This window comes from Molossus molossus, unplaced genomic scaffold, assembly GCF_014108415.1.
Source record: "Molossus molossus isolate mMolMol1 unplaced genomic scaffold, mMolMol1.p scaffold_m16_p_6, whole genome shotgun sequence".
Lineage (NCBI taxonomy): Eukaryota > Metazoa > Chordata > Mammalia > Chiroptera > Molossidae > Molossus > Molossus molossus.
In genome coordinates this window covers 57947702-57972662 of record NW_023425399.1, presented here as the reverse complement: position 1 = coordinate 57972662, position 24961 = coordinate 57947702, and the positions used below count along the sequence as shown (strand labels likewise).

General features: G+C 36.1%; 1 protein-coding gene across 2 annotated transcripts in view; it reads right to left on the bottom strand.

The window, feature by feature from the left end:
* Positions 1-3694: 3694 nt before the first annotated feature.
* Positions 3695-24961, bottom strand: part of FAM210A (family with sequence similarity 210 member A) — a 40834-nt gene continuing 19567 nt past the window's right edge. For both annotated transcript variants that reach the window (XM_036245118.1, XM_036245119.1), the window contains exons 2-4: positions 14228-14733; positions 7987-8098; positions 3695-4469 (exon numbers count right to left, since the gene is read on the bottom strand). In XM_036245118.1, the coding sequence (XP_036101011.1) occupies positions 4236-4469; positions 7987-8098; positions 14228-14700 (819 nt within the window). In that variant the 5' untranslated portion in view covers positions 14701-14733 and the 3' untranslated portion in view covers positions 3695-4235. The remainder of the gene's footprint in view (positions 4470-7986; positions 8099-14227; positions 14734-24961) is intronic.

Genomic DNA, 24961 nt, shown 5'->3' with positions numbered 1-24961 from the left:
ATGTATTCCTTTTCTCCTTTGTTGAGGTCTGTAAACAGCACTTCTTATATACAAAAGGTTTCAATAAAAGACATTTTTGTGGTACTTTTAAAAGGTTGGCTTTACTATTATTCTTGAATAAGCTACATGTCTTACCTAATCTTTTCAATTGTTGATTTGCTGAGCAAACCCTTTTCATCTACTTTATATAAATTAAATCTCAGTCATAGCCTCTTTATCTTGACAACACATTCTACTTAAATACAGACATGCAAATTAGGTGGGGGCTGCTCTGCCTTGGAACTCACAGAATTTATGGGCCAATTAATCTGAAAGATAAGGTTTATTGTAAATGGAATGGGGTTTATTATATATTGCAAACTATATGTATTTACTATTTATATAGCTTAATAATTTATTTAACTTCATACAACATATTACAGGTATCCCCTTTTAAGCTTCTTGTTGCTTATCTTAAAGACTAGGTTAGCAATATGCTAGCAACAGCATTTGACGTGATACAAATATTTCTGATGCCAATGTCAAATCTTCAGAGAATTTTTTTTTGTCATTTTTAAAATATTTATTGCTTAGATGATTTGATACAGAACAGCTTTTCTCCTCATTTTGAATTTGGAAGTACTATACAACTGAATACAAACAGTAACAAAAGTACCAAAATTAATCTTGTGATTCTATTCATGTGGCATAAACCAGTTCTGTACACATATGTAGCAGTTTTTAAGTTCCCTTTAGAAAAATCTTAATTCTACACATTTATTATTGTTTCCTGTTTAATGCATGGGTTGAAATCACTAGGATCAACTTATTTCTTGGAGGAAAGGAAAGAGGTGAACAGAGAGTTTGAAGGTATGAGGAATCTTTTTGAAATTGGCATCCAACCATCACACACTTCCCTTGGGGGGCTGCTTGGAAAAACAGCCCTTTGGGTTTTTGTTTTGTTTTCAGAGCCAAGAGTTTCACATAGTGAGTGAATCTCAGCATTGTGTCCACAAATCAAAGAGAAAAACTTGCACCTTCAAAAACTTTTCAGAAGACCACACACACACACACACACACACACACACACACACGTAAAAGCCCTGAGAGGTGAAAGAGAATCAAATAAAATGTATAGAAACAAGTTAGTTGGACATGCAAACTAAGCTATGATTCACACAGAGTTTAGATAAACCACTATTTCACAGTTTAATATTGGGGGGAGGAGCAGAAAAACACATATATAATACATTTCTCAACCAAACTAATAAAATGTGGCAAGACCTTATTGATTGCGAGGGTATAGATGAAGGCTAAATAAAGCTTTAAATCAATAGTGATTGTTGCAAGCTGCAGCCCAGTGTTGTAATTTTTTTTCCCCCACAAGGAAATAAGATTTAATTCTACAAATTTACAAGCCAAGAGAAAACAAATGAAACGTGGAAAACCAAACAAGACCAGCAGTCCAGGACTCGAGGTCACTATTCACTGCAGCCCAGGCTGCAGCAGCTACATCTCACTGCAGCACAGAGTTACATTACTGCTTGTCCACAAGGTTGCCAGTTTTAGTGTGGAGAGTTGCAAAGAAAAAGACAACACTAGAAACCTCAAATGATAGTAACTATAAAAATAACAGAAACAATCCTCATAAAAAATAAAGGGAGGTATGAACTGGTTTTAACTAAGCAGGCCACATTTGGTAGGAAGTGATATGGAGATCACCGGTTCTGATGAGTATTCACCTAGAGTAAATAAAACCTCATTTTGAAACTGGTTCAAAATCCCTAATACAGTGAAAAATTATAAATACCTCAACTTTTTCCCTTTCACATGCAAAGATATCACTTTTCATCAATTCAAAAATATATAAGGAGGGAGGTGAAAGTGGGGATCAGGGGGTCAATGGGGGAAAAAGGGACATCTGTAATGATTTCAACAATAAAAATTTAAAAATTACACACACACACACACACACACACACACACACACACACACGCACAGATCTTCCTTTGAAGTCCGGGCAGTTGGATTTTGGCCACCAGAAACTGGTGAGGAATTCAGAGAACTTTTTTACTAGAGAATTTCAAAACACTCATCAGCATTTCACTTTTTATAACTGAGTAACTGCAACATAAGTATGAAACTGGATGGCAACAAAACTCAAATGGACTGAATAAAAGGTGGATATGCAAGAAAATCAAATTTTAGTCTCAGGATTATTAGTGATTTTTAAGAACCCACAATTTATCCCCATTGGAAAATATGTCCCATGCAACGTACAGTGAAAGGAAATTGTTTTAGAAGAGTTTCAGCCCAGACGGTGTGGCTCAGTAGTTGAGCGTTGACCCATGTACCAAGAGGCTGGCTGCTGGTTTGATTCACGGTCAGGGCACATGCCCAGGTTGTGGGCCCAATCTCCAGTGGGGGGCCATGCATGGGGCAGCCAGTTGATGTTCTCTCTCATTGATGTTTCTGTCTCTCTCTGCCTCTCCCTTCCTCTCTGTCTTTAAAATAAAATAAAATAGTTCCATAAAATGCAAGATATTACAACACAGGATATTAAAGCGCAAGTCATTAAAAAAATAAGAAACAAGAAATGTGTATCTTAGCATTTCATATCTGAAAATATGTGAACTATTTAATATACAACCTAAAACATGTCAATTATATTCACATTTGAAAATATGCTCTCAACTTGAAATTGCAAGTTAAACTCTGTATGAGAAGACAAACCATTCTCCTGATCAGCACTGCACATGGCATAACGAAAACTGCTGTCCCCTCCACTCACTACTCTGCCCCACCCACAAAAGAAAATTCCAACCACAGCATAATAATTTAATAAGTGTTCCAATTTAATGATTAAATGTATCAAATGTAAACATTTTTTTCCCTTTAAAGTATTTACTAAATTTGGCCAAACTAAATATTAAATACAAAATCCTGCCAAATAGCAGTGATTTCTGCAGGATTGTTTCTGGCGGTCCCTCTGACAATCTAAACAAACAGTCTAGGAAGAGGCCGTTCTTTCTTCTAAATATCAAATCAAGGGTGAGAACTGAAGTAAAAAGTAGTTAAAACAGACACAGACGCCTTAAACATACCTGGTACACAATCATGACAACTTTCATATTTGACAGTAGTTGAATTTCATTCCAAGCAGATAATTTAATGATAGCTTTTCTATAAAAAATTTCAAGTAAAATGCTCAAGCAAGGATTCAATATAAGGGAAAGAGCAGCAGCTACAATTTCAAAATGTATTCCATAATGAGGTCAACATTAACTTTGAGAGAAGACACTGGGAAAAAGCGCTGGCTTTCGGAGACTAAGACCTGCCATGTGGCAGGGAGAGAGAGCTCTGTGACAACCTAGTGCCATTTTCCATCCTTCTAAACCTGTATTTTCTTGAGAACCACAACCTTGAGTTACTGTTTAAGATAATCTGATTTCAATAATAAACTTAAGGTATAATTATTTTAACGTTTTCTCTAAAAAATTAGTTGAAAAGGACACACAAAAAATTCACAGTAGTTTTATGTTCTATGAGAAAAGGTACTATGGCCAAATATATTTGCTTTAAAATTTTGATTATAACCAGCTTCAGGTAAAAGTCATTTTTAAATGGTCAATTTTTCTTTTATATATAACCAATACATTTTATTTACATGTATGACTTAATTTTTATTCAACTTTTTTCATATAAAGTCTATTATTTTAACTGGTATGTTAACTGTTATACAATTATAGAAACATTAAATATCCTCTTATTCACAGGCAGATTTGATGATAAAAGTACATCTCCATATTGAAAAGGAGAACTGAATATAGTTAAAACTTCAATGAATAACAAAGATGAAAACCCAGCATTAACTTCCTGTCTAGTGCCACATCAATTATTCACAAGTCAATCGCCTCATCTGCCTAAAGTATAGCTGAACATAAAACAAGTATGCTTCTGAAGACCTTGAAAAAGAGCTCTGATTTAGACATTAACCACTGCTTAATGCTGCTATTGATGTGAAATTCTTATACGGGGTCATTTTATTCTTTAAAAAAAAAAAAACAACAAAAAAAAACCCACTGATTTTCCTAGTGACATTTAACATTAAAAAAGTTATCTTAGTTCTTTAACCCTCAGAGAATTGGTATATTTAGGCAACTAACCAAAAATATACTCAGGAGCATGTATTTTTGTCCCTGATCCCTAAAGGGTTAAAGTGCAGAAATTGTTTCTAATTTCTTACATAAGGCAAGCTATTCCACTTTTTTTTTAAAAGAAACTTTTTCTTTGGTTTCTTGTAATTTTTCAGTAAGTCTATCCTTCGTTTCTTCCATTTTCTCTGTGAGAAGTTCCTTTGTCTCTTCCATCCTATCTTGTAGATACTCCTTAACAGGAGGTGGTGTTGACATGTAGCCGTGACTACGCAAATACTTCACAGTGAAGGAGGTTCCCCCCAAAGTCACAGTATATCGGGCAGGTGTTGCAATCTGAAGAAAAAAAGCAAACAGGTAGATCAACCCTGCTGATTTACAGACACTATCGAGAACTAAACTACTTTAGACAGTATGAGGCAAGCATGGGCCAAACGTTTCTTCTTTACTGAACTTAGTTTAGTTTCATTTTCAAATCTCTTTCATTTGACTTTTTCAGGACTTATGCTCCTTCCTTATTACAATCTGCCCTGGGTCTGGAATCACAACCAGAATCTCCAGGAGGCCAAGTGGTAAAATGGTACACATGTTGCAGACATACACAGGTTTAACTCTGATCAGAATTTAAGAGCCAAAACTAAATAGTAGACAAACTGGTCAAAGAGAATCTTAAAAGCAGAGGGTCTGCACGACACTGAGGCTTTTGTATTAAAATTCAGAATCGTAATTATAGGTGTACCAGATAACAAAAGCCTCTGAAAGAACTGCGTATGCTATCCCCAATTTCCCTCTTCATTTTCTCTTGAACTTAGCCTACCCAAAGTTTCTTTTACCCCCACCCCCTACATAAAAACTGCTCCACCGTGGAACAGAGTTCTGTGAACCCCGAAAACCAACTGAGACAGCTTTATGGTGCACATCCTCTGCTTGGCCGCTAGGCTCCTAGGTCCCTGGCCTTCTATTTCAGAGGTTGCCCCTTTTCAGTGGTCCTTGCTGATTCCTCCTCCTGCTGAACACCTCTGAACACAGTGGGACAGCCTTCAGTGCCTGGACCCTTTTTCTCCACCTACCTCATTCTCTTGGCGATCTTGTATAGTTTTATGTCTGTAGTGCCATCTGTGTGTTGATGATTCTTAAATTTAGATTTACAGACTCAGTTTTTTCCCTAAATTCCAGTATATACTACCACCTACTCATTTCCACCCTGATGCCTAACAAGATCTCAAAACGGTCATGTGTTCAAAACTGACCTTCTGATATTCAATGGTCCTACTAAACCTACTCTTCTCAAAGACGTCTACATCTCAAGAAATGACAACTGCATTCTTCAGTTGCTCAAGCCCCAAACCTGTTAGATATTTTCAAAATATATCCAGAATCTACCTACTTCTTACCACCTCTCCAGCTACCACCTGGGTCCTAGCCACTAGGACCTGGCAGGCCTGTAGGCTTCTACCCTTGCCCTGTGAGACTGTTTTCAATACACCAGCTAAAGTATTTTGTTAAAAGAAGTCGGATGCTTGAAATTGCCCAGTGACTTTCCATCTGATCCTTAGAGCAAAAGCCAGAGTGCTCAGTGCTCAAAAAGTCTGGCAGGCTGCCCTGATGTGGCTACTCTTTTGCCTGTGACCCTGCTCATTCATTCCAGCCACATTGGTTCCTCCTGTTCTCTCACATACTCCAGGGATCCTATAGCCTCAGGACTTTGTACTTTGGTTTCCCCTGCTTGAAATATTCTTCTCCCACACAGCTGCCTCATTAACTTGCTCACCTTCTTGCAACCCTCCTTCTGAAAAACACCAAGCAGCAACACAAACACAGCTCTCATACCTGGTTTGTTCTTTCCTCTTAGCACTTACTATCATATAAATACAGTATGTGCGTGTGTGTGTGTACTTTTTAAATCTTCCCTTCTTTGTCTCTCTAACCACCTCCCACCATTAGAACACAAACTCCACGAGAGCATGTATTTTGCACCATTTTGTTTAATTACGGTATTATCAGTACATAGCACTGGCATTTGGCACACAGTAGGGCCCAAGAAATTTGAATCAACTCAAACAATGGTGCATTACAAGAACAGTACAAGGGGGTTATGAATGTGTCCTAGCCAAGGCCACGAGGTCATACTCACAGGTTATTTATTTATTTTTTTCATCTTTGCCACAACTCTTTGGGGTCTTGCCTTACCAAAGCAGTAAGTCTCAGTATTTGTTGCTCTACTTGAGACTGTGGGTTATAGTAAATACCCGAGAGAATCTCCCTCCACATTTCCTTCCTTGCAGAGGAACACTGAGTGAGAAGAAACACTGCTAACAGTAATCTGCCTACACATAGTTTCACATTTCAATCCAAACCCAACAATCACACACTGAGCACTGATTTGCCAACAAAGCACAATACCAGACATATGGAACGCACAGAGAAAGAAGATGTGATTCTAATTCCCTGGGCACTCATAATCAAATAAAGAAAACAAACATTAAAAAATAAAAGTAGCCCTGGCTGGTTTGGCTCAGCAGTTAGAGCGTTGGCCTGTGGACCAGAGAGTCCCGGGTTCGGTTCCCGCTAAGGGCATGTTCCTCGGTTGCAATCTGTCCCAGGCCCCAGTTGGGGTCGTGTGGGTGGCAACCACTTGATGTGTCTCTCTTACACTGGTGTTTCTCTCTCTTCCTCCCTCTCCCCCTCCTGCTCTATCTGAAGATAAATGCAAAAATGTCCTCGGGTGAGGATATAAATAAAAAATAAAATAAAATAAAATAAAATAAAATAAAATAAAATAAAATAAAATAAAATAAAATAAAATAAAATAAAATAAAATGAAATAAAATAAAAGTAACATAGAGACTGTGATATAAACTATATTAGAGCTATACATGTTATGGGAGCATGGGATAAGGAGCAATTATAATTAAGGAAAAAGTTTAAATCATTATCAAATAGTTTGATTTATTAAAGTTAAATTATACTCACTATAACAATAAACTTGATAACTTATAAATTTAATAAGTTTTAATGTTGAAAAACGGCAATTTAGCTTAGCTTGCTAGTCAAAATTATAAGAAGCAAATCTTCCAAGATTTCAGAGAAATCTAATACGGATGACAGAATAAAATAATTTTTGTTTTTAGTACTATTAAATAAAACCATAATTCTAACGATTTTTACAAAATTAAAGTAAAATAACACCTAGTTTCCAAATGTTTTCTACCTGTTATTTTCTTTCTTAGCATGAAGCTCTAAAGAACCTCAGAATTATTTGTCAATTGAGAAAAATGAGGTTAATTCCACAATTTACATTGATTCTCCTCTTCTGAAACAAAGACCCACAGGTACAGAAACTATTTATAATGATGTCATTGTCTAAGTCCAGAAAATTATAAAGTCTATGAACTTCTAAAATGAAACATACATAAATCTAATAACTAAGTCTAAGGTTTATCACAAAACAACTTGAATTAAACTTTATTATTTATTAATAAGATGAACTATTATAAATAGTAAGATAAACACTAAATTTCACTTACAAGTCAGGTGGCATGTGGATCTCTGAACAAGGAAAATTAACATACTATCAATAGGAAAAACATCAAAAAGATGACATGTACCTTAGAAATTCAAAAGTTTCACCTTTGATCACAGCAGGTTATGAATGATCTACCTATTTTCAAGGCACTCTTCCTAAACCATCATTTTATATACACTTAAAAATTTAAACTTTAATTATTAGACATGTAAGACATAAAATAATTTAAGTTAAAAAGAATTAATGGATGCTAACATTGAGTTTTCTGGAAAACTGAGCAGTTAGTTTATCGGTTAAGTATGAGGAGTAATTCCTAATAGTACCTACCTTAAACAAGGCATATGCTGTTAGTGCATTTCCACTCTGGGAATTTTTCAGAATGTTTACTATGCTGTCAGGTAACCCAATAAGCTCTAGAAAAGGAACGACATTCACTCCTCTAAGAAAGAAACAAAAAGTAATTTACATATACATACACACATATATATATGTATATATGTATAAACAACAATTTTAGGGATACATAGTTTAAAAAGATTATCTGAAAACACCAAAACTAAATTTTGCTTAAAAGTCAGTTTTACATTATCAAGCATTTTAATTTCACTCTAAAAGACTATGTACGCAAACACCAGTGTCGTGTTATAGCTTACTGTGTGCAACTTCTGCTTCTGTATGTAGATACCTCTAATAGCATATTCAAAAAATAAAAATAAAAAAAACATTTATCAGAGAAAAATCAATACCTTTATGTAACCTAGGAGAAAAGTATCAGAATCACTTACCTGATCTCAGTTTCCTCAACTAAACACCACTTCCTTAGAATATTCCAACACAAACTTCAAGACCTAAGATTTTCTCTAATATTACATGTAAAACTATACTACTATTGTAAAAGTAAGTTATATAACATTACTTATTGTATTACTATGCAAAGAATAAATAATTCTATGGGTTTGATGAAAACTTGTTTTTCTAAATGGATGCTTTCACACTATTATCAAGCTTAATAGGCAGGTGAAGAAAAATTACCATAAATTGCAACAAATTTTTGGAGAAAGGAAGAGAAGGCAGAGAAAGTCTCTAATCTGAGCTGTTAAGCCCTAATTTATATGTAATTTTCCTGATTATAAAAATTTTATTACACTGGCATGTGCATGCATGTGTGTGCTCACACTCGTGTGCTCTCTCATCATATATATTGCAGATATTGTGAAACTCGTCACCTCTAAATCAGAACAAGACTCTTGTTCTATGACTCTCCTACATGAACATAATATAATTATCACACTCAGGAAATTGGCCCAGTATGTCCCTTAATGCTATCCTGTCATGTCTCCCTAGTCTCCTTTTCTCTAGGAATGCTACCCAGGACTTTTTTGTTGAGGAAGGCAGCAAGTCTTTCTTCACAGTGAAATTTTTAAGCTTTCAGTCCAGTTGCATGGTAGACTATCCCTGAATTTGCATTTGTCTGATTGTTTCCTTGTGACTAGATTCTGGTTAAATGTTTTTCAACAGGAAAACTGCACAGTTGATTCCACACAGTTCATTTCTGTGCATCAACAGGGGCTATATAATGTCAATTTGTTCCATGTTAAGTTTGACTCTTGGTTAAGGTAGGGTCCACAGATTGCTCCACTATACACAATACTCTTTCTCTTTGTAATTCAGAAAAAAATTGCCTAGATCCATTATTATGGTAGTTGCAAACTCCCAATTTATTATTAATATTAAAACATAATTTGGTTAACTGGGGAAAAGTTGTCCTTCTCTGTGACTTCACTATAATACTAAGAAACAAGAAATTACTCAACAGATATGACTGAACATCAAGAAAAATTACCTGTCATCTACAAGAGAAAACCAGATAACTGAAGTAATCTTTAAAGAGTTTAAGGAAAACATCAATTACAAATCCAATCTGGTTTCTTCAATCTTCACTGTCAGTTCCTTTAAACACCTCTTTCTTAGACAGAATCCTATTAAAGGAAGACTAAAATACCATAAAGACTTTGGATCTAATAGTCGCTATGTAGAGTAACATCCTACCAGAACACGCTAATTACGTTCCAGTAGCAATACAATTATAAAAATATTTCACTAATCATTTCCTAGTTCAGATTAAGTCCAGTATGTAAAATCTACATTGTTTAACAGCAATCATGAAAGGAATAAAAAGACAAACACTTGGCCAACTAAAAGACAAAACTTGGTGATTTAAAATAAAACTATCATAAAGACCAAATAATAATTACCTCAGAAACCTTGTAGAAGTATCCTTTGTAAAATAAAGAAACAAACACCTGCTTCCACTTATTTCTAAAATACTGATTGAATGACTTGATTTTATAAAATATAAAAATAATTTTCACTTTCTTTGGAATTGCTAAATATGACTATTAATGAGGGTTTGATTCAAATAATAATACCCACTTTTGCCACATTTTATTCTGAACTTCCCACGGCTTGACAAAAATTTCTGCTTCACAAACTGGCCGCTTTATGGGTGTTTCTACTGATGCAGAAGCACACAAGGGCAAAGACACATTCACAGTCTGGATAAAATGCAGTAAAAATCAGTCAGGATTTTGCCTCAGAATGGATCTCGAGCTTTAGGAACCTGAGGCCCAAAACATGAGGCATATAAACATAGGGACAAAACCATCACCACAGAGCTACATTTGACCAAACAGAGGGACTGCAGGTTAGAGGACATAATATATCCGCAAGCTTTTGCCAGACAGAAGAGACAACAAAGCTTAGTTTAAAATAAAATCCATTACTGTGCACAATTTAGATCTCCCTGAAATAAAATGTTTCAAAATCCTGAGATCTGGATCACTGAATTAACTAAATAAAGAATAGCATTTTAGCCCTGGCCAGTTTGGCTCAGCAGTTAGAGCATCGGCCCACAGACCAGAGAGTCCCGGGTTTGGTTCCCACTAAGGGCACATACCTTGGTTGCAGTTTATCCCCAGCCCTGGTTGGGGTCGTGTGGGTGGCAACCACTCGATCTGTCTCTCTCACATCGATGTTTCTCTCTCTCTTCCTCCCTCTCTCCCTCCTGCTCTATCTAAAGATAAATGCAAAAATGTCTTCAGGTGAGGATAAAAAAAGTGGCATTTTACTTTATAGTGACTAGCAAGGCAGTAGGCTAACTGTCCTGAGTGACTAAAACAAATATTGGTCAGTAATGCGGTGTGACTTCTAATGCCCATTCTTCAAGTTACAAATTATTTTTCTTCTTTCTTTTAATATTAAATAGGGAACTAGCAAATAATAGAGAACCTTTACTAGCTAAATTTTAAAAAATTAAAATAAAGCCAGCCACTTGTCAGTTATATTTTAAAAAACTGTATTTAATACAATCAACTCCGATTTTACAATAAAATCATCTCACAATGAATGACACACTGCCATTCGAACATACCCTAAATCCTTATTTTTTAAGCATTACTTGAGATAAGATTTTCACTTACAACAAATCAACTTTCAACTTCTGAAGTATTAAGGATTCAATAAAAACATTAAGGACTATGCTGGAAAGTAAACACATCCTACAAAATAAAAACTTTTAGCTATGAGATGCTATAACAGAACTGGACCAGTAGTCATAGCTGGGCAGTAGTGGTAGGTCTGGCAAGTGAATTCGCATGCTGGCAAATAGCCAAAAGAAAAGTTCTGATGGGAAAGGGGTGTGATTTCAAAGTGGATAGCCTTATCACCATGCTTACACACAGAAAAGAGAGGGACAGATAAAACTAAGAAAGGTGCACTCTGCCCTGGCTGGTTTGGCTCAGCGGATAGAGTGTTGACCTGTGGTCCAGAGAGACCCAGATTTGGATCCCGCTAAGGGCACATACCTCGGTTACAGTGTTTCCCCAACCCTGGTTGGACCGTGCAGGAGGCAGCCACTTGATGTGTCCCTTTCACGTTGATATTTCTCTTTCTCTCTCTCCCTCCCACTCTATCTGAACAAAAAATCAAAAAATGTCCTCAGGTGAGGATAAAAATAAATAAATAAATAGAAAGGTGCACTCCATAGGGGATAGCAGAATGTCACAACTGCCTCAGATGCCAGATAGCAATGAAAAAAATCTTAAGAATTCGTATCACTAGGTCATTTGATGTCTGATTTTTTAGAATTTTTAACTCAACAAGGAAAAGTAAGGGAAACAAAAGTACTCTTTTAAAAATAGTCCAAATGAAACTCTCATATTCAATTCATTAAAAACTTAGATTTCTCCCTCCAAGGTCAGAAGACTGAATGTGTATTAAGGGCAACTTAAGAAAGGCAGAAAAAAATATTTCTCATGTCATCTTTCATAATACTCAATCAGAAAAATCTGCTATGGCTCAAAAAAGAAAATTTAATATATAAAAAGCCATTAATTAGCCCTGGCCAGTTTGGCTCAGCGGTTAGAGCGTCAGCCTGCTGTCCAGAGAGACCCTGGTTTGGTTCCCACTAGGGGCACGTACCTCGGCTGCAGTTTGTCCCTGGCCCTGGATGGTTCGTGTGGGTGGCAACAACTCGATGTGTCCCTTTCACGTCGATGTTTTTCTCTCTCTCTCTTTCTCTCTTCCTCTCTCCCTCCCACTCTATTTGAACAAAAAATGGAAAAATGTCCTTGGGTGAGGATTAAAAAAAAAAGCCATTAATTAGGTAAAAAACCTGAATGCCTATAATAAAGCAAAATGGTATACACTTTTATGCTCTGCTAATAAGCTAAGGGCAGTTTTAAAGACTTCTATAAAAATTATACATGTCTAGAAAATGTCATTAATTAACAAAAAGAGAATTCCATAAAGTATACATACAAGGACCTTCTGAGAAATAAACAACAACAAACTATTCTAAAGAAAGATATAATTAAATAACAAAAACACAACGGAAAGAAAGCTATTAAGAGAAACAGAACAGCATCAATTACACAAGGTTAAAAAAATCCTTGTAGAACTCTTGTAAAAATCTCTAATCCAGTGTTTCCCAAGAATAAGTATAATCTTAATCCCATCATCTTTTTTTCTTTTGGTACATGCCCCTGGTGGGAACCGAACCTGGGACTCTCTGGTCCGCAGGCCAAGGCTCCAACCGCTGAGCCAAACTGGCTAGGGCCATCATCTTTTAATTTAATAAATAATAAACTTTTTCCAAGGAGTGAGCTTCATATACAAAATTACTACCTTTTACTAATACCCTTAATATCAAGCTAGTAAATATAACTGAAAATCAATGGACTTTTGGAAAGCAGTAATTCTAATCCTATTAGGAGTATTTACTAAAATGCCAAAGTGGTCTCCATTGTGCTGTTCTCATTGTCCACAGGACAATGACCTCACTGGGCTTGATCATGTCCAAACCAGTACAAGAAAAGCCCACACAGCAGGTTCAAAGGAACAGGCACAGGTTGGTACCCGATGGGTTCTGCTAGAGGCAGAAACAAACTGAATAACATCGGGAAGCTGATTCTATGTGTATTCCTGCTCTTAAAGCAGTGTGAATAACAGAACTTAGCTTAAAAAAAGGAATAGCATTTAACAAGGAACATTTAGGAATTCTATGATTTATAATATTGGCAGGCTAAGCCTACCTAATTAATTTTTTAAAAAAGTTTATTTTATTGAGGTAAGAACACCTGACATTATATCCTCTTACCAAAATTTTAAGTGTAAAAGAAATTAACTTCTGGTAAGAATAAAAGATATTACACTGACATTTTGTAGATATGGTAACATTAAAATATAAGTCTACAATTTGTTCAAGTTTGTGCCTATAACAGATATTAGCCAGGCTTTGGCAAAAATATCTTACTAATTTCCATCCTGACAAGTTTGGGTCAGTGATTAGAATGTCGGCCCTAAGACTAGAGAGTGTCTGGTTCAATTCCGGTCAAAGGTACGTAATTCAGTTTTGGTTTGGTCCCTAGCCCTGGTCAGGGTTGTTCGGGAGGCAACCAATCAATGTGTCTCTCTCACATTGATGTTTCTCTCCCTCTCCTTCCCTCCCACTCTGTCTGAAGAAAAATATCCTCGGATGTGGATTAAAAAAATCTTATTAACTCCCCACTAAAATCATACACATGGAAAAATAACAGATATCTTTTTACATTTATGAACACTTTAAGAAATATGTAAGTACAGAACTTCTGGTACTGCCAAATTTCCAAAATATGATTTTATCTCTGTGCTACTCTAAATGTTGGTAGGAGATGAGCACAGTGATGAGCATGAGCTTTGAAATCAGACTCTGACTTATTCTGGGGAATGACAAGTTATTTTGGTTTATTCTTAATCTGTTTTCTCATTAATAAAATGAGAATAACTGCACAACCTGCTTCATAAGATTGCTGTGAGGATTAAATGGGATAATACAGTTTAAAAATTTAGCAGTACTTGATGTACACAGTAAGCAAACATTAGCTGTTATTATTAAAATGTGAAAAAATTATGAAAAGTAGTCACTATCATTTAAAGCAGTTAAAAAACTAAGGCTTTCAAAACTAGTACACTTAAGAAGATTAACATTTTGATAAAACAGGGAAAGGTGCTCAACCAAGGAAAAACTTACTTTATGGCTGCATAATAAAATGTTCCAAACCAAACACCAGAAGTTATTAGATGCACTGGAATCAAAACTTTTCCATATTGTCTAAATGTTTTCTTAAATCGTTGATAAAGGCTAATAGATTTGTCATGTAAAGGATCAGGTTCTTCCTTTTTTTCTGAAGGAGTTCCTGGAGATGTGGCATTGGATGACATAACCCTCTTAGAGAAAGTATCTTGCTCCCACTGTTTATGGTGAAGCCCCCGTTGGGGTGAATAAGCATCAAATGGCTTTCTTTCCTTTGCAGTGCACTGGGCAGAAGATAAATGCAGCCATTGTTTCTGAGGGCCCAGTACCAAAACTACTCTGGATTCAGCTGTATACAAAAGTAACGGTCCCTTTATATTTTGACAGTGTCCAAAAAGACCAGCTTTATATGGTTCCATGTATGTCCTATGTGCCATCTGGAATACAGTCCTTGGTACATTCCATTGCATTTTGAAGAATGGGTGATGGATGGATTTCAGCTTCTACAGAGAATAGATTAAAAAATTAGATGATATAGATTCCCATTTTAAACGAATCCACTTAAAAATAAGTCAGGAAGTAAAAGGATAGACATTGCTACCAAATCCATGAAATTAAGGTATACAGTTGTAACACAACGCAATTTTAAAATCTCCTAAAAACACATCATTTAAATATGATAGAATAAACAAGTCTAGGAGACATCATGAAGGGTAATGTTTTGAAGTTATGTTATTACTATGAAATGGATATTTGTAGGGCTCTGTTACTCTATAAAGCAGTGTAGTATAATGAAAAGAAGTCTTAGGTTCTAGAAGCAAAAGACCTGGGCCCTCCCTAATCTTTTGGGGACTTAATTCCATGCAATTCCCTTTTAGACACCAAACCCAAGTCTACCAGTAAAATGATGATTACTTCACAGGTTATTACAGAAATATGAAATTTCTGTTGTAAAAGTGCTTTTTAAACTAACAAGCATCATATTAAGTGTTAGTTATTATAAAAATTAAGGTCTGATGAATAGTTGATATCAGGTATCATTTATTCTATAAGGCCTTTAGACTAAATTATATAAAACTGTGAATATTGGCTGGTGAGAAGAGAAATGGACTTTTCCTGACAGCTCTAACTTTCTGTCAGAAAAGTAGTTATTATGTAATTTTAAAAGAACATGGACTTTGGAATAAGAGGGATCCAACTGAGTTAATAGTGGTATCATTTTGAGCAAATTACTTGGCCTCTCTAGATACAGGTTTCCCCACTGGTATAATAGAATTATAGTATGTATTACTATATAGCAAATCAGTTCCTCTCTCTCGGTATCAGGAAGTACCACTGACCCCTAATCTTCACTCCCATTACACGCCTGTTAACTTACTACTTCTAATACATTGAGAACAGATAATCTTACTTTTAAAATGGTATGCCAAATAAGAGTCAACAAGACTTGAGTTAGCACCCCAGTATATCAGCACTTGAATAAATACAACTACTCCACTACACTTTACATGAATATTTGTTATCTCGGGACAAGCTGACTGTCATCAAATAAAAACATTCACTAATGAATTGTCCCCCTATAAAATTAATCCCAACTCATCCCCCCCTAATTAATAATTAACATTAGCTCCTATCATGTTCTCAGAGATAATCCAACAACACAATGCAAATGAGTTGTGAAATGAAACTGCAAATCTCTCAAAATGAGCAGGCTCCCAGGAAGACTTTAAAGGTGGTGTTAGAAATTGCTACAGTCAAAAGCAATGTAAAAGTCAAGCAACAATTTGAAGAATCAGACCAGTTAACAACCAAAGTGAAAAGCTACAGGGATACAGAAAAGTGTTTCAAATAAAGAATGATTTCCATATTAAATGACTAAGAAAGGCCATAGAGAAAAATGATTGAGCCTTTAATTATTTTTACAAAACTGACTTATTATTTCTTCTGAAAGTCAAATATTGAGTAAAAGATGTATTAGATCCATCCCAGGCAACAGCAGCACAGATCGGCAGCTGAGACCCATCCCCAAAAGCTTCAGTAGAGGCTGAGTAGGAGCTGAGCCTCACCAGACAGCAGTGCTACCCAGCTGACAGTGGCAGGACCTGGGGCTCCAATGGGGCCTGTGCGATCCAGATGCCCACGGGACCAGTAGGGAGTCGGGGCTCCAGTGGGGCCTGTGTGATACAGCTGCCTGCAGTGCCAATGAGGAGCATGGCTAAAGGGGGCCTAAGTGATACAGCTGCTAGCAGCACTGGTGACTGGTGGGGATTGTGGCTTTAGTGGGGCCCATGTGATGCAGCAGCAGTGCCTACTAGGACAGACCAATACCAGCCGCCAGTAGTCAATCCTCAAAGACCCACAGCAGGCAAGAGGTGATGCACCAGAACAATCTGGGAGGCATAGCAGCCTTATTTGATACAATGACCTGCTTAAACATCCCAACATCCCTCACTGGCTCTAGAACTACCAGATGGCTAAAATGGGGAGACAAAGAAATAACACCCAAATGAAAGAAAAGGAAGAACCACCAGAAAAAGAACTATATGAAATGGACGAAAGCAATTTGTCACATAAAGAATTCAAAGCAGTGACTTTAAGGGTCCTCAAACAATTCAGCGAGAACTGCAAGCAACTTATTGAGAATTACAGATGGCTCAGCAGGAACTACATCACTTAAAAAAAGAGGTAGAAGCTATGAATAAAAATCAAGAGGAAATAAAGAACAATATAGTTGATATGAAAAAAATACCTTAGAAGGATTCAATAGATTAGAAGAAGATGAGGACTGAATTAGTGAGCTAGAAGACAAAATAGAAAAAAATGCCCAAATAGAACAGCAAATGGGGAAAAAATAAAAAAAAAATAAAAAATAAAAAAAAACAGGAGGAGAGTTTAAGGGAGCTTTGGGACAAAACAAAACATAACAACACTTGCATTATAGGGGTACTGGAAGGAGAAGAATCAGAGAAAGGAATAGAGAACCTGTTTGCAGAAATAATGACAAAATTTCTCAAATTTGGTGAAGGAAAATGTCACACAAGTCCAGGAAACAGAGTCCCAAGCAAGATGAGCCCCCAAAGACCCACAACTACATGCATAATTAATATGGCAAACATTAAAGACAAAAAAAGAATCTTAAAGGAAGCAAGCGAGAGACAGAAAGTTACCTACAAGGGAGCTCCCATTAGACTGTCAGTTGATTTCTCAATAGAAACACTGCAGGCCAGAAGGGAGTGGCTTGAAGTGCACAAAGTAATGAAATGCAAGAAGCTGAATCCAAGACTACTTTATCCAGCAAGGCTATCATTCAAAATTGAAGGTGAAATAAAGAGCTTCACAGACAAAAAAAAAGCTAAAGAAATTGACCACCACCAAACCAGCACTGCAAGAAATGCTAAAGAGACTGCTGTAAGAAGAAGAAACAGAGAGACACAGAGAGAGGAAAACAGGCATAAAATAAAAATGGCAACTCATAAGTATATATCCATAATAACCTTAAATGTAAATAGCTTAAATGTTCCAATCAAAAGACATAGGGTAGCTGATGGGATAAGAAAATATGACCCATATATTTGCTGTCTACAAGAGACCCACCTCACAACCAAATACTCACACAGGATGAAAATGAAGGGATGGAAAACACTTTTCCAGGCAAATAGAAATGAAAAAAAAAGCTGGTGTAGCAATACTCATATCTGCTAAGACAGACTTCAAAAAGAGGACCATAATAAGAGACAAATAAGGTCACTACATAATATTAAAGGAAACAAGCCATCAAGAGAATTTAACCCTGGTAAACATATATGCACCAAACAGGAGCATAAAAATATGTTAAAAATGTCAGGGGGACTTCAAAGGAGAGATCAATAGTAATACAATCACAGTGGGTGACTTTAACACCCCACTGACACTACTGAATAGATCTTCTAGACAAAAAATTAACAGGGACACACAGTCCTTAAGTTACCAACTAGATCAGCTGGACTTAATTGATATTTACAGAACATTTCACCCCAAAGCTGCAGAATATACATTCTTCTCAGTGCACACGGGACATTCTCAAAGACAGACATGTTAGGACACGAAGTAAATCTCCACAAATTCAAGAAGACCGAAATCATATCAAGCATCTTCTCAGATCACAATGGCATGAAACTAGAAATCAATTACAACAAAAACATTCAAACACATGGAGGCTAAATAGCATGTTATTAAACAATGAATGGGTTACCAAGGAGATCAAGGAAGAAATTAAAAACTTCCTGGAAACCAATGAAAATGAAAACACAACATCACAAAATCTATAAGATGCAGCAAAAGCAGTCTTGAGAGGGAAATTCATAGCACTACAGGCTTACCGCAAGAAACAAGAAAAATTCCTAATTGGATTCCTAACCCTACAGCTCAAAGAAGTAGAAAGTAAACAAAAAGAAAAACCCAGAGCAAGTAGAACGAAAGAAATAGTGCAGGTAAGAACAAAAATAAATGACACAGAAACTAAAAAAAAAAAACAATTCAAAAGATCAATGAAACAAAGAACTGGTTTTTTGCAAAGATAAACAAGACTGATGGACCCTTAGCCAGACTTACCAAGAAACAAAAAAAAGAAGACCCAAATAAACAGAATCAGAAACGAAAGAGGAGAAATAACAACTGACACCACAGAAACACAAAGGATCATTAAAACATACTACAAACAATTATATGCCAACAAATTGGAAGATCTGGGCAAAATGGACAAATTTCTAGAAACACAGTCTCCCAAAACTGAACCAGAAAGAGATAGAAAACTTGCATAGACCAATAACAATTAAGGAAATTGAAGATATGATCAAGAAACTGACCCGGGCCCTTCATGGGGGAAATTTACCAAACATTCAAAGAAGAAGTAACACTCATTTTCCTTAAACTATTCCAAAAAATTCAAAAGACTTCCAAACTCGTTTTATGAGGCCAACATAATTCTAATTCCAAAACCAGATAATGACACTACAAAGAAAGAAAACAGGCCAATATCCCTGATGAACACAGATGTAAAAATCCTGAACAAAATATTAGCAAACCAGATCCAGCAACAACACATCAAAAAATTATTCATCATGACCAAGCAGGATTCATACCAGGGATGCAAATCTGGTATAATATTCACAAATCAATAAATGAGATATCACATAAACAAAATTAAAGATTAAAAACCATATAATTATATTAATAGACACTGAAAAAGCATTAGACAAAATCCAGCACCTATTTCTGATAAAAACGCTCAGCACTGTGGGAATAGAGGAATCATATCTCAACATAATAAAGGCCATATATGAAAAACCTACAGCCAACATCATACTCAATGGGCAAAAACTACAAGCATTTCCCTTGAGAACAGAAAAAGACACGGATACCCACTTTTGCCACTCTTATTAAACATAGTACTGGAAGTCAGCCACAGCAATTAGACATGAAGAAAAAATTAAAGGGATCCCAATTGGAAAGAAAGAAGTGAAACTTCATTATTTGCAGATGACATAATATTGTACATAGAAAACCCCAAAGACTCCATCAGAAATCTACTAGATTTAATAAACGAATTTGGCAAAGCTGCAGGATATAAAATTAACATCAAGAAATTAACAGCATTCTATGTTCTCTCTCTCTCTCCCATTTTTTTTTTTGTGGGAGGCAACCAAATTTTTGGTGGTCTTGTTTCAACAAGGCAGGGAAAAAAAAAGAAAAGAAAAGAAACTGAGAGCATTTTTATACACCAATAATGAACTCAATGAAAGAGAAACTAAAAAAAAAAAATTCCATTTTCCATTATGGCAAAAATAATGAAGATACCTAGGAACAAACTTAACCAAAGAAGTAAAGGACTTGTTCTCAGAAAACTACAGGACATTGAAAAATGAAACAGAGGAAGATATAAAAGAGTGGGAGCATATACCTTGTTCATGGATTGGAAGAATTAAAATATCCATACCACCCAAAGCAATCCATAGATTCAATGCAATCCCCATCAAAATACTAATGACATATTTCACAGAAATAGAACAAATACTCCAAAAATTTATACGGAACCAAAAAAGACCCCGAAAAGCTATAGCAATCTAGAAAAAGAATAACAAAGTAGGAGGGATCACAATACCAGACATCAGGTTATAGTACAAAGCCACTGTAATCAAAGCAGCCAAGTACTGGCACAAGAATAGGCATATAGATCAATGGAACAGAACAGAGAACCCAGAAATTGATCTAAGTCATTATGCTCAATTAATATTTGACAAAAGTGGCAAGAGCATACAATGGAGTAAAGACAGCCTCTTCAATAAATGGTGTTGGGAAAATTGGACAGCTACATGCAAAATATTTAAAGTAGACCACCAACTTACACCATACACAAGAATAAACTCAAAATAAATAAAAGACTTAAATGTGACCAATAAATCCATAAAAAACCTAGAAGAAAATGTAGGCAATAAAATTTGAGATAACACACACAGCAGAATTTTCAATGATATAATGCCTAAGGCAATGGAAGCAAAGGAAAAAATGAACACATGGGACTACAACAAACTAAAAAGCTTCTGTACAGCAAAAGAAACAATCATCCTAATTGCCAATGAGATGTCAGATAAGGAGCTAATTTCCAAAATATATAGAGTACTCATACAACTCAACAAAAGGAAGACAAATAACCCAAATAAAAAATGGGCAGAGGACCTAAAGAGACATCTCCCCAAACAGGGCATACAAATAGTCAAGAGACATGTGAAAAAATGCTCAGAGAAATGCAAAGTGAAATGACTATGAGGTGTAATCTCACACCTACCAAAATGGCTGTCATCAACAAATCATCAAACAACAAGTGCTGGCTAGGGTGTGGAGAAAAGGGGACTCTAGTATACTGCTGGTGGGAGTGCAGACTGGCAACAGCCACTATGAAAAACAATATAGTGTTTCTTCAAAAAATTAAAATTGAACTACCATTTGATCTAGTGACCCCACTCCTTGGTATATACCCTAAGAAGTCTGAAACACCAATCAGAAAGAATATATGTACTCCTATGTTCATAGCAGCACTATTCACAATCACTAAGATCTGGTGTCCATCAATAGATGAGTGGATAAAAAAGCTGAGGTACATATGCATAATGGAACACTATACAGCTATAAGAAAAAGAGATCTATTATTCTCTGAGACGACATGAAGGGACCTGGAGAGCATTATGTTAAGCAAAATAAGCCAACCAGAGAAAGAGAAATACCACATGATCTCACTTATTTGTGGAATACAATGAGCAAAATAAGCAAAATAAGCTGAGACATAGAATGGAGTATGGTTCAGAGTGAGAAACCTCAGAGGAGGAGGGGAGGGGAGAAGGATGAGATAAACCAAAGAACTTGTATGTGAGTATGCGTAACCAATGGACATAGACAATAATGCTGGGGTGTTGGTTGGTGCAGGATAGGGAGGAGGGTGTCTGGGGGTGGGGGGAAACATCTGTAACAAAAATAAATTAATAAAAATTGAACACAAAACAAAAAAAACTCCAGAGCCCTGGCTGGTTTAGCTCAGTGGCTGGAATGTTGGCCCATGGACCAGTCACAGTTTTGATTCCAGTCAAGGTCATGTACCTTGGTTGCGGTTCAGTCCCTGACCCTGGTCCGGGTCATGCGGGAGCCAGCCAATCCATGTGTCTCTCTCACATTGATGTTTCTCTCTCTCTCTCTCTCTCTCTTTTTCTCCCTCCCCCTCCCACTCTGTCTGAAAACAAGTGGAAAAATATCCTCGGGTAAGGATTTAGAAAAAAGCAAAACAAAACAAAAAACCCCTAAAGAACAACAAAAAATAACCCATTAATTTAATTATAAGCAAATATTGATTAAAAGCATTAAAAACAAACAGGGTGTTAATTTTCACATATGACATATGGACTTTAAATTTTGTCCAACAAATCCAAAATCTGTTAAATTGAGGTCCCAAAAATCAAGGGTTTATTTTAAATAAGTCAAGTGGATTAATGTACAGCATGACTATCGTTAATAACACTGTATTATATATTTGAAAACTGCTAAGAAAGTAAATCTAAAAGTTCTCATCACAATCAGCTACAATATTACAATATCTTGCTAAGTGATAGCAATTTTTCAGCTCCATTATAATCTTACCAGACTATGGTCATATATGCAGACTGTGGCATATGCAGACTGCCATTGGCCCAAGCACTATTATGCAGCACATAAACTGTAGTTTAACAATCCCAAGAAAGAAAAACCTCCTTGTGAGAACAAAAGCTCTTCACTTCAACATCTCTGAAGACAGAGAATCTACCTATCTCGTTGACTGCTTGTGACAGATATTGCAGACTGGGGCAAAAGCTTTATTTCTACTCCTGTGTAACGTATTTTACTTCACCTTTGAGACTGGGAAGTTCAAGACAGTTTCTAGACTCCCTTTCAGAAAATATATTTCTGCCACAAAGTTACCAACGTAAGATTTGCAAAGTGGAAAGAAGTCAATCTCCAGTTTGTTAGTTCAGCTAGTTCTGTGGGTATGCTTTGGAAAATCTGAAATTTCACTCCCATAGAGTCACCTCATTATATGCAGCACTATTGTGGTTTCAACACCATACAATTATACCTCAAGGAATGTGCCTTCATGGTACATTAAGAAAAGAACACAGCTACTACACAACAGCTCGCATGACGTGGTCAGGATTGAGCCTCAGTCATCCAGCCTCAGGGAGATCCCAACCACAAACAGGACAACAATTAAGATCCAATTACAAAAGGAGAGCACAAATAACCCAAAGAAGGGACATTCCTAGAGCATCCAGCCCAGGAGGTCAAAGACACTACACCACTGGGTACTACAGGACACAATACATAAGGCCACTCTATGAAGACTAAGAGTCATAGCAGTTCTATCTAATACATAGAAACAAACACAAAGAGATAGCTAAAATGGGAAAACTAAGAAACAACCCTCAAATGAAAGAATAGGATAAATTTTCAGAAAGAGAGCTAAATAAAATGGAGGCAAGCAATTTTTAAAACATAGAGTTCAGAGTAATGGATATAAGGATGCTCAAGGAACTTAGTGAGAATTAAAAAGAACATGGGAACCACAGGAACATACTGGGAACTACATAAGCATGAAAAGGGACATAGAAACCATAAATAAGAACCAGTCAGAAATGAAGAATACCACATCTTACATCAATAATACACTAAAAGGAATCGAAAGGTCAGATGAGCCTGGCTGGTGTGGTTCAGTGGCTGAGTGTTGACCCATGCACTGAGAGGTCACCGGTTTAATTCCCAGCCAGGGCACATGCCTAGGTTGTGGGCCAAATCCCCAGTGGGGTAACATGCAGGAGGTGGCCAACCGATGTTCTCTCTCATCGATGTTTCTATCTCTCCTTCTTCCTTCCTCTCTGTCTAAAATTAATAAAGAAAAATAATTTTTTTAAAAAAGTAGGTTGGATGAAGTAGAGGATAGAATCAGCAATTTGGAAGAAAAGGGGAAGAAAATCACAAAGTCAAAGTAACAACAAAAATTTTTAAAAATGAGGATAGTTTAAGGAAAATCTGGGACAGCATGAAACAACAATACTCATATCACAGAGGTACCAGAAAGAGAAGAAAGTGAGCAAGGGATAAAATAAAAAACCGGTTTGAAGAAATAATGACAGAAAGCTTCCCTAACTGGTGAAGGAAAAAGTCATATAAGTTCAGAAAGCATTGGGAGTCCCATTCAAGATGAACCCAGGGACCCATACCAAGACATATCACAATTAAAAGACAAAGAGAGAATCTTAAAGGCAGCAAGAGAGAGATAGTTACCTATAAGGGAGCCACCATTATGCTGACAGCTGATTTTCAACAGAAACACTTCAGGCCAAAAGGGATTGCAATGCATGAAATATTCAAAGCAAAGCAAGGACATGAAACCAAGACTACTCTATCCAACAAGGATATAATTTAAAATGGAAGGCAAAATAAAGAACTTCCCAGACTTAAGAAATGGCTAAAGAAGTTCATTATCACCAAACCAGTATTGCAAGAAATGTTAAAGGGACTGCATTAAGAAGAAATAGAGAGAGGGACGGACATAGGTATAAAAAAGAAAATGGCAATAAATAAGTACCCATCAATAACAATCTTAAATGTAAATGGATTAAGAGCTCCAAGCAAACGATATTGGGTACCTGAATGAATAAGACCCATATATATACTGTATACAAGAGACCCACCTCAGACCAAAAGATTCACACAGAATGAAAGTGAAGAGATGAGAACACATATCCCATGCAAATGAAAACAAACAAACAAACAAAAGAAGAAGCTGGGGTAGTAGCAATACTCATATCTAACACAACAAACTTCAAAGCAAAGAAAGCCATTTTGTCTAAAAGGATCGAACCAAAAAGAGAACATAACCCTAGTAAAAAACATATATGTACCTAATATAGGAGGTACCTAAATATATTAAAAACAAAAACTGTTGGTCAACTTAAGAGAGAGATCAGCAGCAATACAGTCATAGTAGGGGACTTAAATACCACATTATAATCACTGGATAAATCTTCCACACAAAAAATCAATTAGGAAACAGCGACCTTAAATGACACACAGGATCAGATGGATTTAATTTACATTTACAAAACATTTCATTCACAAACGTGCAGAATATACATTCTCAAGTACAAAAAAAATTCTCAAAGACAGAGCAAA